At 37.1% G+C, this 18,577-nt stretch overlaps 1 protein-coding gene across 3 annotated transcripts in view; it reads right to left on the reverse strand.

Moving 5' to 3' along the window:
* Positions 1 to 396: 396 nt before the first annotated feature.
* Positions 397 to 18,577, reverse strand: part of Hif1a (hypoxia inducible factor 1 subunit alpha) — a 44,450-nt gene continuing 26,269 nt past the window's right edge. For all 3 annotated transcript variants that reach the window (XM_041658198.1, XM_041658197.1, XM_041658200.1), the window contains exons 3-15: positions 17,770 to 17,915; positions 17,602 to 17,686; positions 15,047 to 15,159; positions 13,482 to 13,684; positions 10,657 to 10,763; positions 9,225 to 9,372; positions 7,415 to 7,635; positions 6,592 to 6,878; positions 5,490 to 5,612; positions 4,926 to 5,365; positions 3,239 to 3,347; positions 2,221 to 2,347; positions 397 to 1,759 (exon numbers count right to left, since the gene is read on the reverse strand). In XM_041658198.1, coding sequence (XP_041514132.1) covers positions 1,608 to 1,759; positions 2,221 to 2,347; positions 3,239 to 3,347; positions 4,926 to 5,365; positions 5,490 to 5,612; positions 6,592 to 6,878; positions 7,415 to 7,635; positions 9,225 to 9,372; positions 10,657 to 10,763; positions 13,482 to 13,684; positions 15,047 to 15,159; positions 17,602 to 17,686; positions 17,770 to 17,915 — 2,261 coding nt within the window. In that variant the 3' untranslated portion in view covers positions 397 to 1,607. The remainder of the gene's footprint in view (positions 1,760 to 2,220; positions 2,348 to 3,238; positions 3,348 to 4,925; positions 5,366 to 5,489; positions 5,613 to 6,591; positions 6,879 to 7,414; positions 7,636 to 9,224; positions 9,373 to 10,656; positions 10,764 to 13,481; positions 13,685 to 15,046; positions 15,160 to 17,601; positions 17,687 to 17,769; positions 17,916 to 18,577) is intronic.

Here is an 18,577-nt window from a genome sequence, read left to right on the forward strand (position 1 = left end):
GGAAACAGTCGTATTTCAGCTCTAGCTTTGTCTGCTGATGGGAACAGGTTAGAAACGCAGAGGACCGGAGACCCTTCCAACAGTGCATGATTAGGATGTTTCATGGTTTGCTTTGCTTATTCCATTCATACTGAAAATACTGAAGTTTTGTGTTTTATATTTTAATAGACTCTATAAATTTAATGGCAAATTTCTAAAAAATTTCTCTTTACAGTGCAATATTATGATTTGTCATTATTTAACATGACATTCGGGAATACATCATACATTAGATAATGGCAATAATGAATGGAGAAATGCACAATGTAATTTTTATAAAGAACTTAAACTTTTGAGAAATGAGCTGGAAATGTTGAAACAAATGTTAATTTAAACATAAAAGCTGACCCAAGGGGGCCTGGTCCACAAAGGATGTTTATTTGATGTAACAAAACAGTACAGTTAGTGTTAGACCCAACCACAAAGAACAAGGGAATGGAAAATTTATACAATGTACATAGAAAAAAACAAGATGTTTGCTATAACAACTCTATATTCCTAAAATAATGCTTCTAAAAAAAAATCACTCAATTATTGAAATCTATATGAAAAAAGATGTTAATAGCGACAAAGTGCATAAAACCAAACATCATATTTTGAACAAATTAACAGACTAGGCAATTTTACTAACAATTCATGATTTTTTTGTTGTTTACAGTATACTCAAAATGTCTTTACACCAATAGGGTGGGCAGAACATTTATGTTTAATATTATTACACAATATTAGCATAAGCTTCCACAACTACATAGGGAACTGTTTTCTTTTGAGCTGGTAAAGTAACTAAAGAAACATCAGATAATTTCTCTGAATTGAGAATTTTATCCAAATAAATGCCACATACCTTCCGGATATATGCATATCTCTCTATATCATGTAAATGGCTTTACCCATATAAAGAAACCATACAGTTTAAGAATCATTACAAGATCAACAGTGTCATGATCCAGGCTTAGCAATTTCATAGGCCAAAAAAAATTTCTTCTTAAAAACTAGTTTTATAAATGCAGAATATATTGCATGATTAACTGCTGGTATTTTTAAGAAAATATATTGTGCAATTGTGGCTACCATATACTGCTGACAAAGCATTATTTTCATGTAAAACATGAAAAAAATGAGTAAAAAATTTTCAACTGCCTATGATCATGATGAAGAGTTACTGCCTTTTTAAAAAGTTATATTGGCATTTCATTAAAAACAATTCAATAAGGGACAAACTCCCTCACCAAAAATAAATAAATAAAAGGTGCATTTTAAATGACTACTGCAATGCAATGGTGGAAATACTGCGGAGATGTGAACGCGCTGCGATCTGGCATTAAAAGAACATACTAAAAAGGGCATTAATGAAAATTAAGTAGAAAGGGGATCAAAACTAAACTATCTGAGTTTGTGCAGTATTGTAGCCAGGCTTCTAAACTTAGATATAGAAAATATAAATAGACTGCTGAGCCACCAGTGTCCAAAAATAACCAACAGAAACAAAAACCCAAACAAACAATAATAACAATAACTGAAAAAAAAGAACACAAAAAACAATCAAAAGGAATGAGATTATAAAAAGCTCAGTTAACTTGATCTAGAGCTCTGAGTAGTTCTTCACCCTGCAGTAGGTTTCTGCTGCCTTGTACGGGAGCATTAACTTCACAATCATAACTGGTCAGTTGTGGTAATCCACTCTCATCCATTGATTGCCCCAGCAGTCTACATGCTAAGTCTGAAAAACAAAAAGATAACCTAAGTATCATTAAATTGATATTGTGTAGTAGGTATTGGGTAAAATAAAACAAATTTCTGGAAAGGTTTTTAGCCTTCACTATGCAAATAAGTGTAATCAAGTTTATTTCTGCTGTCAGAATGATTATATGAAGTCTGCTCTGAAATACCCAATCCCTGAATTTCAAATGTGGCCAGCAGACAAAATCCTACTTACTTCATCTTTCTTTCTCTTCCTTCTTCCTTCCCTTCCCCTTCCCTCCCTTGTGTGCTCCCTCTCTCTTTCATTTTGAGACAGGGTCTCAGTTTGTATTTGCAGACCTTACTGGTGTGCCACCACCACCTGGCCAATTTTTACTCTTCCTAAGGAAGTGGAATCACTATCACTTGGGGACAAACTCCTAAAATCATTTCATATTTAAGCTCTTCCTTATGCTGGTTAAGAACAAAGAATAAACTAACCAGAGGGTATTAAAATAATTGTCTTTTGCTCCATCCCATTCTGTTCACTAGATTTACATCCTTTCACACGTTTCCAAGAAAGTGACGTAGTAGGAGCACGGTCACCTGGCTGCTGCAATAATGTTCCCTATAAAAAAATTAAGTTAATATTTAGCATATTAAATTTTTTACAATAAAAAATCTTTGTAGTCAGTATACATTTAATACCAACCAATAAGTCAGTGTCTTAAACAATGCTCTAGAATTTAAAATTGTCTTATATTAATGTAATTTTTTATTTATTCTTATAATACTATGATAGTTATTTCCTCCCCATTATTGTTAATGTGTTTTTAAATACTTTCCAATCGATTTGTTCTGACCATAAGCTAGCCTCAACTGTCCTTAAAACAGTGCGTCTCTTAAAATTATTTTAGATTTATTTTTATTTTATGTGTGGACATCATATGTGTATGGTGCCAGCAGAGGTCAGAAGAACGTATTGGATTTGCTGGAACTGGACTGACAGAGGGTTGTGAGCCTCCAAGTGGGTGCTGGGATTTGAACTTGGATTCACTGGAGGAGCAGTCAGTATTCTTGACTACTGAGCCATCTCTTTAGCCCAGTTCTTTAGTAATAAGGAAAATAATTTACTGAGATGAAAATGAGAGTGGTGTTGATACTGAGGGTGGAGTGATGAGCAAACTTCTAAATTTAACTGCTATGTTTGGGTTTTTCATACCAGAATTTATTTATTAAATATAACGGTTTTTCTTTGTTGTCGTTTTGTTTTTTGTTTTTAAAAAAATGGGGCTGGAGAGGTGGCTCAGCGGATAAGAGCACTGACTGCTCTTCCAGAGGTCCTGAGTTCAATTCCCAGCAACCACGTAGTGGCTCACAACTGCCTATAATGAGATCTGGTGCCCTCTTCTGGCCTACAGGCAGGATACTGCATAAATAAATAAATATTTATTAATGATATCTTTTGAAAATACAATTTTAGTATTTATTCAGAAGACAACACACCACTCACACTTACAATTCCTGATGCTTGGAAAAGGGAGCCATCATGTTCCATTTTCCGCTTCCTCTGGGCATTCTGCAAAGCTATTATCTTTGGGTTTAAGTCTTCCTCAGTAACAGTATTTCTGGAAAAGAAAAAGCAAACCATTCTCGCTAAGACCACCATTGTTCACTGGACTACTGAAATATAAGACAACATTCATTTCTGTATAGTATTTTCAGTTTATAAATGTTTCAGCTGGATACAGAGCTACACACCTATAATCCCTGTTTGAGTCCAGCCTGGCTACATTTTAAGTTTAAGGCTAGCCTGAACTACATATTGCGAACCTGCAACCAAATAAAATTTATGTTCATTTAAACCTCACTCTAGCACTCGAGGATAGATATGACAGGTACTTTGTACCTTTCATAAATTTTATAAATGAGAAACTGAGGCCAGTTAGGTAGCTTGCTCTAAGTCCCACTGCTAATTATTTGTAGCTACGGAAGCAATGCCAGCCTTCACATACTTATCTCCTCCACAGTGACCTTTGCACTCTGCTGGTTTGGCCTCAGTACTGACCAATATATAACCAATATATATCTGAGTTGCTGTACCTGAAATATTAGGCAACAAGGAACTATTATAAAGTCAATTAAGCTTGTTGTATTTTCAGTTTCCAACAGAAAGCCAAATGGCTAAGTCATATATGACTCTTCTACAAATATGGGTTCTTAATTTTAAAATATTTATAAACCATGTAGTATATAAGCAAGCTAGTTTAAAATTTTTATCAAGTATGTTATGTTTACAAAATATAATTCAGTCTATCATGTAAATCATCTGTAGTTGTGCTTCTGCTATGTTTATGTGGTGTGTGTGTACACCACCACACTCAGCTTTGGTCTTAAGCTTGTAATTCTCCTGACTCAGCTGCCTGAAAGCCTGGACTAATGGCATATTTTACTATACCCAACTGAAAATACTGAATTCATCTAAAGACCCAAGCTTTTTTCCTAGGTCAAGAGAATGGCAGGCTTGTCCTAGTACTTCAGGTGAAGGGGTGATAAGAGGGAACAAAAGTCCCAGTTACAGCAGAGTTTTTTTCTTCTGCTATCAGAGGCAGCTTGCTGACTAGGCACAGAACAGAAGGAATCATTTTTCTTCCACTAACTAATTAGCAAAAATTACTTTCCTGTAGGTGTGGCCTCAAATTTAAAACACATCAAATACCATTACATATTATATACAGAAATTCTAAATATTTGCTCAAACATTGCTTCATTCCATAGGAAAAATAATGTAAATCATTCTAGGACTCTTGGTAGATCTAAACAAAACTAATTTTTTTATAATAATGACAACACAAAAATATGTAATGAAGAATATAAGTTTGAGACTCGCAATTATATGCAAGATTTTAAAAAGGTCTGCAAACATCCATATTTACCTGTGAGAACTAAACACCACCAGGCTCAGTTTGGGATGGGAAAGAACCATTTAGCTAAAGGGCTCTTCTTCACGTATAGAAGGATCTAAGCAGGGAAGAAGCTATTTCCCATTCTAAATGGAACACGAAGAAATGCCTGACATTTATAACTTACCAACTGGACTTACTTTGATGTTCCTTAAAGTACATGTCAGAAAGATGGCTGTATGTTTAGAAATCATTTAACATCACCTATGTACTAGAACATGACTGAATGTTCCATATAAATACCTTTGACTCAAAATGACAGACACATTAGGGCTCCTTGGATGAGCTTTCTCTGCCTGTTCTCTGACTCTCTTTCCTGCTCTGTCGGGTGAGGCTGTCCGACTGTGAGGAGCACTGTATGCTGATGCTGTAGCAGCTGTCGTTTCTTGAGGTACATGGGCAGATGATGGAGATGCAATCAGTATTTTAATGTCTTCTATATTGTCCTTCGTCACTGTTTTTAATTCATCAGTGGTGGTGGCAGTGGTGGTGGCGGTTGTGGCGGCAGCGGCAGTGATGGTAGGTTTCTGCAGCTGGGTCTGCTGGAACACTGTCACTGTGCTCACACTTGGAGGGCTTGAAGAACTGCTCTCTAATGGCGACAACTGGTCAAAGGACCGCAACTGGAAATCATCATCCATCGGGATGTAGGGGGCCAGCATCTCCAAGTCTAAATCATTGTCCTTTCAAACAATAAATAAATACAAGAGTTTTTATAATGACCACACTTTGTAAAAGAAAAACAAGTTAAACCCGGTCATTTCAGCTTAAAAATTAATAAAATACAAAATAAGCAAGGCAACACACCTGAGTTGAAAATGGGTTCTTTGCTTCTGTGTCTTCGGCAAACAGTTTTTCCACCAGTTCCAACTTGAAGACATTGACCATATCACTATCCACATCAAAACAATATTCACTGGGACTGTTAGGCTGTGAAAAGAGTTAGGAGTGTTTACTTTTTCCTGAAGAAGTCGCTAGGTTTGCTTGTTAAGAAGTTTCTGGCTCATACAATGGAAAGATATATTTGGTAGGCTGAGGCAGAAGAATCTCTGTAAGTTCGAGGTCAGCCTGGTCTACAGAGTGAGCTCCAGGCCAAAAGGGCTAATAATAGTGAGAGCCTGTCTTAGAAAATCAAAAACCAGCCAGGCGGTGGTAGTGCATGCCTTTAATCCCAGCACTCGGGAGGCAGAGGCAGGCGGATCTCTGGGAGTTCGAGGCCAGCCTGGTCTATAAGAGCTAGTTCCAGGACAGGAACCAAAAAGCTACGGAGAAACCCTGTCTCGAAAAATCCAAAAAAGAAAAAAAAAAAAAAAAAACAAACCCTGCCCCTCAAAAGAAATTTATTTATTCTAAAGAATAAAATTGACCAAGCAATCAAGTTCTACAATGGTACCAATTAACTAGATGATATTTTCCCTGGAATCTTAAACGTCTATTCTATTATGTTAGGAGTTATAGGCAAGAATTTAATACTGTAGCTTGGTATGCTAGACGTAACACTTTGCTCTTCCTCATTTTTCATTAGATTTACTTTGTTAGCTCAATGACAAACACTTCTGTGCTGGGCAAACCATTAAAGCAAAGAACATATTCTTCAAAAGGTTTTGAGATACCATATTGCTTAACTTACACATGCCAATTTTAATTCCTAACAATTTAATGCAGATCCAGACTTATTGTGCTTCACTAAGCAGGTTACAAAGTTCAGATCTAAACTGTACTGCTCTGAAGCTCAGTGTTAATAGTAGAAAGCTCTGAAATGAATTGTTCTGGATTTGGAAACAGCTGTTTGTTACACTTTCAGCCCTGGTCCAACCTAGATATTCAGAAACCATTTCTGTTGGGTTTCAGAGAACTATCAGTGCCAGGCATATTTCTCCTTGACCTTCTCTTCTGTCGTAGTACCCACCTCAGGTGAACTCTGTCTGGTGCTTCCATCAGAAGGACTCGCTGGCTGATCTTGAATCTGGGGCATCGTAAAGGAGAGTTCCAGTGACTCCGGACTTGGCTCTAACTTTAATGCCACCTCTTGATTTAGTGCAGGATCAGCACTACTTCGAAGTGGCTTTGGAGTTTCAGAAGCAGGTAATGGAGACATTGCCAGATTTATATTTGTTAATTTTTCATTAGAAGAGGGGAACATTACATCATTATATAATGGGACATCTTCAAGTTGTTGGTCTTCAGTTTCAGTGTCTGTGAAAGAAAAATCTCATCAACCTGGAGAATGTTAGGATTTTCACAGTCTTTAATGGAAAAGTTTACAGACATTACGGTATGACCGTTAGGTCTGAGTTATCTTCTTTGTCCACACTGACAACTCCTAGGATGTGTAACTAATCTTTTTATATGCTAAGTTAGCCTAATTTGAAATAACATTTTTCATTTTCATGTTTGTTTTATGGTAAGACTGCTTCTTTAATCCTTTATCATTTACCCAATTATATCTACTGCAGTTTAACTCTACTGAGTAGTGCAGTAGGGAGGCTAGTAGAAGGTATCGAGAAATACCTTCACGATACTCTTAACTACAATTCCCAACAGAACACAAAAATAAAAGCAGGAAGGCTATGAAATTTCAGAAACAAACATTAAATACTTTTGAGAAACTATACAAAAAGTGCAAGCATCATACAAATGCTTAAGTCAAGAAGTGTAGCACAGTGCAGGTCAGCTGGGACAGGAAGCAGCAGACATAGCTGAAGAAATGGATAGACTCACTAAGCACCCACCATCACTGCCAAAATCCAGAGATATAATCGTGTCCCCAGCAGCTGGGGCCAGCAGAGTTAGAGCATCAGGTTCTTTCTTAAGCTTATCAAAAAGGCAGCTTGTATCCTCTGATTCAACTTTGGTGAATAGCTGAGTCATTTTCATATCTGAAGATTCAACTGGTTTGAGGACACATTCTGTTTGTTGAAGGGAGAAAATCAAGTCGTGCTGAATAATACCACTGTCAAAAAAAAGGAGATTAGTATTTGTAAATTAGCATTTGACACAATGACAGTGAAAGGGACTACAAAATGACCCTGTCTCTTAAATTATATTTTATATGAAAAAAGGATTTTTACATATCTTAAGATGAATAATCTCTCATGCATATTTGTCACATTTCTTTTTTCCCCGGTGTTGATGACTGAACCCAAGACCTTGTGCATGCTAGGCAAGCATTCTAATACTGAGAAAATGTACATTGTTTTGAAACACCAATATGAAAATATAAAAATTTAAATAAAATTTACTAATTAAAACATTCAACTTATTTGAGTTGAAACACTCTTTGAGAACATGAGTAAAGTATACGAAGGACACAAGCAGAGTAAGACGTGCTGACGCACACAATGAAAAGGACACAACATTACTCTTCAGCACTAACACACGAGGTATGGTCTACAGATATTAGAATATAACGATAACGGCCACAGTCTTTATGCAGGGAGTCATATTTTTTTGGTGGAAATGATATAGTGATGTCATTTACAGGCTAGGAAAGAAGAAAGAAAGGGATGAACAACCACCCAGCTTCATGTCTGGCATCAAGGTACTTTTAGCTAGCATATTACATGTTTTTAATATGTGAAATGAACAAAGAACATAAAGACTGACATATACAACCCGTGCCTTCAAGTAGTTTATAATACAATTACAATACACTGATCACTCCTAAAATGGAAAAGGGGTCTTTCACAGAAAAGTGAACAAGCTGAAACTTGGGCTCAAGTAACATTCGTGAGGCAGACTGGGGAGAGGAAGAATAGCTTTACACAAAGACAAATATCACAGAACTCTTTAGAACTAAGATGATTCTTTGGGGTTAGAAGTGGTAAGGCATGGAGTTTGATCCTAGCACTAAAATCATCCCCCGAAGGAAACAACAGAAAACTAAAAGTTGTAAGAACAAAACAATGGCCAAAGTCTTCATAAGAGGGGTAACCTGGATTTTGGTGGCACCTGTGAAAGCTGTGCTGGAGACTGCGGGTACAGCCCTGCAATCCTACACAGGGCAGCTGAAAATTCAAGGCTGGCCTGGTCTAAAGTGTGTTCCAGGCCAGCCAGGCCTACTCAGTGAGACAGGAAAAAAAGTAAAGGGTATAGAACATAAGAAAACGAGCTATCCACACTAGAGAGCTCTGCCTGGCAATTAAATTAGAATGTTTTGGTAATGTTTTAAGAGTGACTGAATGGGGCAAAGCCCACTGGAGTAAGTTCCAGAGTTCATAAATGTAACAACAGCCCCGTGTCACAGCACACAGCCTGTCATTGTCCCCTCACAGAAGAGAGTCATTTAACCTTCACAGAACCTTCTTGGCCATAAGATAGTATCTGCTTAAAACTGAACGACCAGGAAAACAGATTCATAGACTGACTAAAAAATAGATTCTGTTTTGTGGGATCACTAGAATAGCTAGTTTGGAATGGTGGGCCAGAGTATAAATCATAATCCAGTAGAAAAAGGAAAATAAAAATAAAACTAAGTTTTTATCAGATTATTTCTTCTTAATGAAGTCACATAAATGTAAAAGTGTCTCTTCCCCATCTCACCTCACAACGTAGTTCACACACACAATGCACTGTGGCTGAGAGTTCTTCGTATTATATATGACAGTGGCTTGAGTTTCAACCCAGACATAGCCACCTCTTTTGGCAAGCATCCTGTACTGTCCTGTGGTGACTTGTCCTTTTGTAAACACTAGGGATAAGAAAGCATCACAAAAAAAAAAAAACATAACTGAATATTCAATCACAGAAGTGTTGAATGTAGATTGTTGGTTTTTATTTTTTTTTGTTTTTTGAGGCAGGGTTTCTCTGTAGCTTTGGAGCCTGGACCCTGTCCTGGAACTAGCTCTTGTAGACTAGGCTGGCCTCGAACTCACAGAGATCTGCCCGCCTCTGCCTCCTGAGTGCTGGGATTAAAGGCATGTGCCACCACCGCCCTATGGGTTTTGTTGTTTTGTTTTAGGACAGGGTCTCTCTATGGAGCGTTGGCTGTCCCTATGTAGACCAGGCTGGCCTCAAAGTCAAAGATCTGCCTGCCCCTACCTTCCAAGTGCTGAAGTTAAAAGCTTCCACTACCATGTGTGACTGGATCATTGCTTTTTGTTTGTTTTTTAAAGGAGAGATATTTAAATAAAATTTTCTGACTGTTTAAACTGATAAACAAAGGCCAAACACACTTGAAAATAAACTTCAAAGTAAAATTCCTATCTTACTATAAAAGAAGGAAAGCCAGGAATGAGGGACAAAGTAGTTGTAGTTCTTTTAGTGATTTATGGTCAAAGTGTCAGACTAGAGACTGATCACATGGTACATTCAAGAAAATGGTATTATTGTTTCCTTATGTGTCAGATAATCAAATCACTAAAACAACTATATACAGAACATTTGAATGTATAAGTTCATATCATACTGTAGTCTTGTAGCAATTCATGCAGTATAAATTAATTACTGACTTAAGAGAATATAATAAATCAACCATAACTGCTATCACGAATATCCATGCTCTGAATACAGTGTAGGCATACTCTGTAGTTCAAGGCCAGACTCTGTAGTTAGGTCCAGATTAAACAGGCAAGTGAGAAATTGTGACATTTGGCTTACTTTGGTATCATAGACTTTATTTGAGTAAAATTCAGAAGCCTAGTCAGGGTGACAGCAATCATGTGTGTATGATACTAATCCCATTCACTGATGCATGAAGAAATGCTTCTTACCTCCTATTGACCAACCACTGATTTCAGTATATAGACAGATATGTGGGCTAGATAATCTATAATATTTGACTTTTATGGGAAGCTTTATGTATCATTAAATGATTTTTTATAATATTTGTAACAAAACAATAATTTCATGATCAAGACATCTTATGAGGGGCTGTAGAATGTTCTTGGTCTAGGAGACTGGGTAGTAACAAACAGTAGAGACTGTAGGACTTGAGCAATGAAACTACCTCTTTGAGTTCTTCTACTGTACTTACTATCATGATGAGTTTTTGTCAGATGATCAGAGTCCAAAGCATGATAATATTCATAAATTGAGCGGCCCAAAAGTTCTTCTGGCTCATAACCCATCAGCTCAGTAATTCTGTTTAAAAAAATTAAAGATTATTTTTTTGCTTAATAAGTTTATAACTCACCCTTAACAATTCTATACGCCAGCTAGGCGGTAGTGGGTAACACCTTTAACCTCAGCACTCAGGAGGCAGAGGCAGACAGAGCTCAGTAAATTTGAGGCCAGCCTATTCTATAGAGAGTTCCAGAACAGCAAGGGTTATGTACAGAGAAACCGTGTCTTGAAAAACAAACACAAAAATACCCTCAAACCAACCAACCAAACAAAAATCCCAATTCTATACTTAGTATAATAGCGAGGTTTCCATATCATTTAGATCCATCCTTGATATTTGATATTTTTAAAAACACATTTAATTATACATAGTCACAATACCTTAAAATACAGTTTTAATCTATAGCAGTTTATTTTTCATTCAGCCAAATTCTTCACCTTATAATTTTTAAGCCCCTGGTAAGATCTCACTTAAATATCAACTATAAAATTCACTTTCATTAAGCCAAGGACATCCATACTAAATGGAAAGTAAAACATTAACTATTGTGATGTTTTAGAAAATAATTCTTAGTTGGTTTCCATATTAATTACCTGAAATTATAAGAATTAATTTCAGATGAAAGAATGGTATCTACATGAAAATGGACTGAAAACTAATTCAGGTAGCCTGACTGGTCCCTGGCAGTTCCTTTAGGGTGGATACTCGACTCTCTGTATCAGCCTAGAAACCATGAGGACCCACTGTGTTTTGCTAAAGAAGACTGTCCACAATCACACAAAGCCAATCACAAACATTTTCCTCTGAAGTCTTTCTGGGAACAAACATGAACCAAGTGTTAAGACTGTTCAGCTTAGATTTCAAAGGGCTTAAAAACAAAACAAAACAAAACAAACAAACAAAAACAAAAGAGAAAACCTGAGGCACAGGTAAGAGATACTCATGCCCAAAATGTAAAAAGAAAGCCCCTAATTACAAATGGGCACAAGAAAGGTAGCTTTGTTCTAACAGTATGTTAAATAAAATGGCTTGTGCTGTAACAGTTTAAGATCTGCTATTTACTCTAAAACCAATAAAACAGAATTTTTAAAACATAAATCAAACTCTTGCTTCTTCAAAAAAGGATATACCAAAATACACCAACACTAGGTGGCAGCATTACAAAAGGAAAATAAATTATGCTTCCCCTCCATCCCAGAATGGTAGGTAGTAGGAATTGGACCTAGAGCAGTAGTTCTTAACCTTCCCAATCCTGCCACCCTGTAATACAGTTCTTCATGTTGAGGTGACCCCCAACCATAAAATTATTTTCACTGCTACTTCATAACTGTAATTTTTCTACTGCTATGAGTTGTAATGTAAATATCTTTTTTTCGATGGCATTAGGCAACCCTTGTGAAAGGGTGGTTCAACCCTCAGAGGGGTCATGACCTAATGGTTGAGAACCACTAATCTAGGGATTCACAAATGCTGGACAAAGTCCACCCCCTCCTCTTTTTTTGGTGCTGGTGGTGATGGAACCAAGAACCTTGTGCATACTAGGTTTTCTGGTTAAAATGTTTTCTAGGAACTTCTTGCTCAATAACACCTCAGAATCAAGAGATGGAAAACATTTTGTCCAGTTTTAAGAATGACACTTCTAACATCCAGGGCCACCAAAATGGGCCAGCAGGTAAGGCACCTGCTACCAAACTTGACAGCATGAATTTGGTTTCTGGGACCCACATGGTGGATGTACAGCATCTTCGATAAATAAAAAAACAAATGATGGATTTCTAATAAGAGAATGGCATGATCTGATGATCATCACCCTGGAATGCCCTCTTTGGGCACATTGATGTAAGAGTAAAAAAAGGCACAAATCTGTTGGTAGAAATGCAGCTCATAAGTTTATGCAACAACTCAGGCCAAAGGTAATGAAGTAAAGAATTAATGACAGGAGCACAAGGTAGAAAGAACGATGGGGCGGACAGTTGGACAGTGCATTTACAGAGACAACTAAGTATAGTTTATGAGAGTAAGGTATCAACAGAGCTATGTCAATAATGCTAGGCATCACAAGAGGAACAGCGAGTTGTGCTGTCGGGAGCAGCAGTGGTGCAGTTCAGGAACAGAAGTATTTACTTTGTTATACAGAAAATGATCAAGACAGAAACATCAAAAGTTGGCAACTACATGAGCAGTAACAGATTTAGAAAATGGTGACAGGAACCATGGATGGAGCTGAAGGTGCTCGAAGGTTAAAGAACAATATTTCTTTAAACTTTGCCTTTGAAATCTATGTTCTCGTTTCATTGTTAAGCAAGATTCTCAAAAGCAAAAGGAATGTCATGATTTTTATGGTTCCTTGCAGTACCAAGGTATAAAATCAATGCCTTTTGCATGATGGACAAGCAATCCATCTCTGACTTATGTCCCTAGCCCTTTACTTTTGTGAGACAGCTGACTGTGAACTCACCTTCCCCTGCCTCAGTCTCCCAGCTGATGAGATTATAGGATTGTGTCACCAGATCCAGCTACAAGTCTCATCTTAATAGATTTGTGTAACACTTGGCAGAGTATTTATAGTACACAGTCAATGCTTAATGTGAATTTACAAAGCTAATCTTATGTTTTTGTATCCCAGAAGGCATCTTCATATTCAGCTTCATGAATACATGCAATATACCATTGGGTTTTTACTAAAGGCTACGGAGAAATTTAAATTTTAAAAGTATAAAATAGAATTAATTTACCTTTCATCACAGTAAGAGAATTTCATATCCAGGCTGTGTCGACTAAGAAAAGTCTTGCTATCTAAAGGAATCTCAATATTTGATGGATGAGGAATGGGTTCACAAATCAGCACCAAGCATGTCATGGGTGGTTTCTTGTACCCACACTGAGATTGGTTACTGTTGGTGTCATATACATGAATATGGCCTGTGCAGTGAAGCACCTGTGTATGAGCAAGAAAATAAGCAGTTACCTTTTTCCTTTTTTAAAGGGGGAAATAAATGCAGGTCAGAAGTTGAGTTAACCTGACAAACTTTACAAAAGTGTATCTTTGAAATTGAAAAGAATGTTTTCTCCATGACACCATCTATGATCTAACCTGTGTACCACAGTTTTTATAAAATAAAAAGGGGTAGTGGGGAGCTGGAGAGATGGCCTGGCAGTTAAGATATAAGATAATTAGGTAGGTTGTTTTTTTTTTTTTTTTAAAAAAAAAAAAGGCATTGTGAGGGTGGTGTTCTGGAGAGATGAGGCAGTGGTTATGAGCACTGACTACTTTCCAGAGGACCAAGACTTCATTCCTAGCACCCACATGGCAGCTCACAACCACTAGTAACTCTAGTTCCGGAGGACCTGATGATGCCTTCTCAGCTCTTCAGACAACAAGCATGTATGTATATACTGATATACATGGAGGCAAAACATCCATGCACATAAAAGAAAAACTAGGGCTCATTTATAATCCAGAGTATGGATCTAATGCCCTCTTCTGTTCTCTGCAGGCACTGCAAGCACATGGTACACTCACATACATCCAAGTAATACACAGAGAAACAAAAAGGTTCCCTGTGTAAGTCTGAGCTGTCTTTCCTCCTGCAGTCATCATTATAGTTGACTTTGCTATGGTGACTATGGTTCAGTACTGAACAGGAAAATGAAACAGTGATGGATGGAAAAGTAAACTTAAAACAGGATTTAAATACTAGTTGCCAAAGCCAACTGACTAAGTTAGCTTGGCATAGAAATGCTACATTTATATAATTTAAATTTATATACCAAACTGGCAAATTACTATGCTGTTTTGAATGGAGATTGCATAGACTGGATGCAAGTGCAAATATACAAAAGGGAACAAATATAATTAGCCACTAATAAATTTTTTATGTGTGTAGGTGTTCTGCCTGCATGTATGTGTGTGCACTTTGTGTGTACCTGGTGCCTGAAGAAGAGATCAGAAAAGAATATTGGATCTTTAGGAATTGGAGTTACAAATGATTGTGAGTTGAAACATGGGTGCTGGGAACCAAACCAGGTCCTTGACAAGCAAGTGCTCTTAACCACTAAGCCACTTCTCCAGCTTCCCCTCATACTGTAAGACTCCTTAGAGGGTTGAGACAAAGCACTGTTTGCTGTTTTCTGACATAGAGGTTTGCTGTGCTTCCCTGGCTAGCAGGGAACTTGCCATGTAGACAAGGCTGCCTTCAGACTTATAGCAGGCCTTTGCTTCCCAGGTGCTAGGGTCACTTTCGCCACTCTTGGGGAAAGCTCATGATCTATAAATCAAGTGCCCACTCAGCGGACTTACCTTCCACGTTGCAGACTTTATGTTCATTGTTCTCCCCCGGCTAGTTAGGGTGCACTTCATTCTGAGAAAAAAGCTTCGCTGTGTGTTTTGTTCTTTACCTTTTTTCACTGGGCCTAATGAAAGCAAGAAACAAAGTTTTAAGTCATAGCTAAACAGAAATTTGTTACAAGAGTAGCAAAGTGATGATCTCAGCATTAATGTAACATAACATTTGCTCCCTTTTCACCCACTCCAACACATCCATTAGGTCTGACAGCTCCACCCTGAGGCAGTGTTTATAAGACTACAGAGATTCCTAAAACTGCAGGAGGAAAGTCCATACTCTATAGGATTAGATGACTGTTATTCATCTGTGCTGGTATAAAGAAAATATGAAAATGGTATGAGCTTGCCCTAAGTGTGCTGTCAGAATATAAGCATGTCCCCCGCAAAAGAACCTGAATACTTCATGTCCTTTACCAAATATGATAATTCAATTTTGAATAAGCAGCAATATCTTTATAGAACTTCAAATACCTTTTGGCAGTAAATAGCATCTGTGTGTGTGAAACCCAGATTATCGAAAGTTATAAAAATCATGCCATAGTGATACATGTCAATACTCTCAGAACTTAAGAGGTTGAGGAAGGAGGGTGGAGAGTTCTAGGCCAACCTGAGCTACACAGTGAGACCTTGTTTAAATTTAAAGTTGCAGAAATGAGGCTTGGGAATGTTGCTCAACGGAAGAGTACTTCCTTAGCACATACACGGACGCCCTGGGTTTGATTCCCAGTGGCACAAAAAGAAAAAGTCACAGAAATAAATCAATTCAAGTCTATTTAGTCTTATGCCAAACCTTGTAACTGAAAAATAAGCTTACATTTAGAAGACTAAACAGCATCTTGATTTTCTACTTTCATTGCTTAGTTTGGTTCAAAACAAATGTTTCATTTACATGAAATGTCCAGAGAAGGTAGACAAGAGGTTGCTTAGGACTGAACAAGAAGTAGAAGGAGATAGATGATAGAAAGGTATAGAATTTCTTTTTTTTTTTTTTTTTTTTTTTTTGGTTTTTCGAGACAGGGTTTCTCTGTGGTTTTGGAGCCTGTCCTGGAACTAGCTCTTGTAGACCAGGCTGGTCTCGAACTCACAGAGATCCGCCTGCCTCTGCCTCCCAAGTGCTGGGATTAAAGGCGTGCGCCACCACCGCCCGGCTTTAGAATTTCTTTTTGAGGCAATGATAAATTTCTAAAATTGCTGAGTACAATGGTACATGCCTTTAATCCCAGCGGATGAGAGACAGAGGCAGGCGGATCTTTGAGTTCAAGGATAATTTGGTCTACTTGGATTTCTAGGCCAGACAGGCTTAGATAGTGAGATCCTACATCCTCAATGCAAACAAAAAAATAAATAAATTTTTATTGAAATATATCAAATTTAGGGTACATTTAGGGTATATAAAACTAAAATCTTAGAAAAAAATCAAACAAAATACTCATTCAGAATCTAATATGTATTCTTTGAGTGATGCAAAGATAAATAATTAGATGTAATACCTTTAAGCATGTAATAGAGACAGTAGGCTCAATAGCAATAGAGTGTAAAGTAGTCAAGGCTTAGTAAGAATGCTTTCAAAGGGATTAGACGGTGCCAGGGGGAATTAAGAAGAGACCATCATACTGTGTAAGAAGGCACTAGATTGAAAAACCTTACTTCACAAAACTCAAGAGTTACAGGCCTCTCTTATTACTTTTGTCAATGTGAGAGCACCCACAATCTAACACTTTTTTTTAAAAAAAAATATTTATTTATTTATTTATTATATATACAATGTTCTGTATATATTGCAGGCCAGAAGAGGGCACCAGACCTCATTACAGATGGTTGTGAGCCACCATGTGGTTGCTGGGAATTGAACTCAGGACCTTTGGAAGAGCAGGCAATCCTCTTAACCGCTGAGCCATCTCTCCAGCCAACACTTTTGTTTTTGAGATGGGTCTCACTGTGTAGCCTTGGCTGGTTTGAAATTAGCCACATAAACCAGGTTGGCCTGGAACTCAAGAGACCTGCCTGTATCTGCCTCCCAAGTGCTAGGATTAAAGATGCTCAACACCACATGTGGGCCTTCCAATTAGTCTCAAGTTATTGAAAACATCCTGAGAAGGCAAAGCACTTAAAATTCTGGTCAACTCCCCTACCCTCCTTTGGGCATTGAGAAAGCCTGAACTCAAATTACTACTGTGTTTTCAGTTAATTGTCTAAAATCCTATTACCTGCCATTTGTACTATGACTTCTTGGCTTAATACTGTATTTTCTTTTATAACTGTCTTGGTCTTGTTTTTTAGTTTATTTTTTTATTCTGTCTACTTATATAATTACTTATTAATTCAACCAGTTTTAAAACTTTTTTGTGGATTTTCTAAAATGTAGAATAACAGTTTTAACAAAGAACAAAATTAACATTAAATGTAAAGTAACATTCTCTCTTAAATCAGTACATTACCAAAAATATAAAATTAGTAACAGTGTCTGACTGACTGTCATATTAAATCAAACAATAGACTTTCCTTCTCACCATTTCTGTGTGTAAGCATTTCTCTCATTTCCTCATGGTCACATGGATGAGTAAAATCAAACACACTGTGTCCAGTTAGTTCAAACTGTAAACACATTAAAAAAAATTAGATCTATATCATACAATCATAAAGTACCCAGAAGGGTTCTTCCTATATGGGCACTTTACCTGAGTTAACCCCATGTATTTGTTCACGTTATCAGAGATGTAAATCATGTCACCATCATCTGTTAGCACCATAACAAAGCCATCCAGGGCTTTCAAATAAAAGCAGTTCATCTGCGCTTTCATTTCATCTTCAATGTCCAGATCGCCTACAAGGGCACAAGAGGAAAGAAACAAAATGAGGCTTTATTTAAGATGCTTTTAAATATCTATAGTATAAACATTTATCTCTGTATATTTTCATCAGATTTTTTTCCATTGTTTTGCATGACTGTTTAATTTGCAAACAGGCATATCACTAAGGAAAAAAGGATATTTTAAGAAGAAGATAGGCATGCCTTTATAGTCAGCATTAAGGGGGAAGAGAGATAGGTAGATCTCTGTGAGTTTGAGACCAGCCTGGCTTACACAGCAAAATATAAACCAGCCAGAGTTACATGGTGAGACTCCTTTAAAAAAAAGGGGGGGGGGGGTTACAACAGGAGGAAAAAGGTCAGTATCTTGAAAATGTCTGAATGAAGCTTCAAAAGCTAATAAGAAAAAGGATTCTGTCATGTGGAAGAATCGAGAACATGTTCTAGAGGATGAAATAGTGACAACTTTATTGGGTTATATCTATTTACTGATTATGTTAATGTACCAGGAGCTATAGAGTTATAGTTGCATGTTTAAAAATAAAGGGCGAATCAAAAGAACTTTTAGTACAAAAAGAACTATTCCCACAGGTAACTAAGAAAACCAAAGTTTGATTAAAGGTGTAAAGAATACTGAAAAGATTTAAAGTATACATATCACAACATAATTAGGTACT

Source organism: Microtus oregoni, unplaced genomic scaffold (genome assembly GCF_018167655.1).
Source record: "Microtus oregoni isolate MIOR12 unplaced genomic scaffold, Mior012 000009F_ref0000495, whole genome shotgun sequence".
NCBI classification, from domain to species: domain Eukaryota; kingdom Metazoa; phylum Chordata; class Mammalia; order Rodentia; family Cricetidae; genus Microtus; species Microtus oregoni.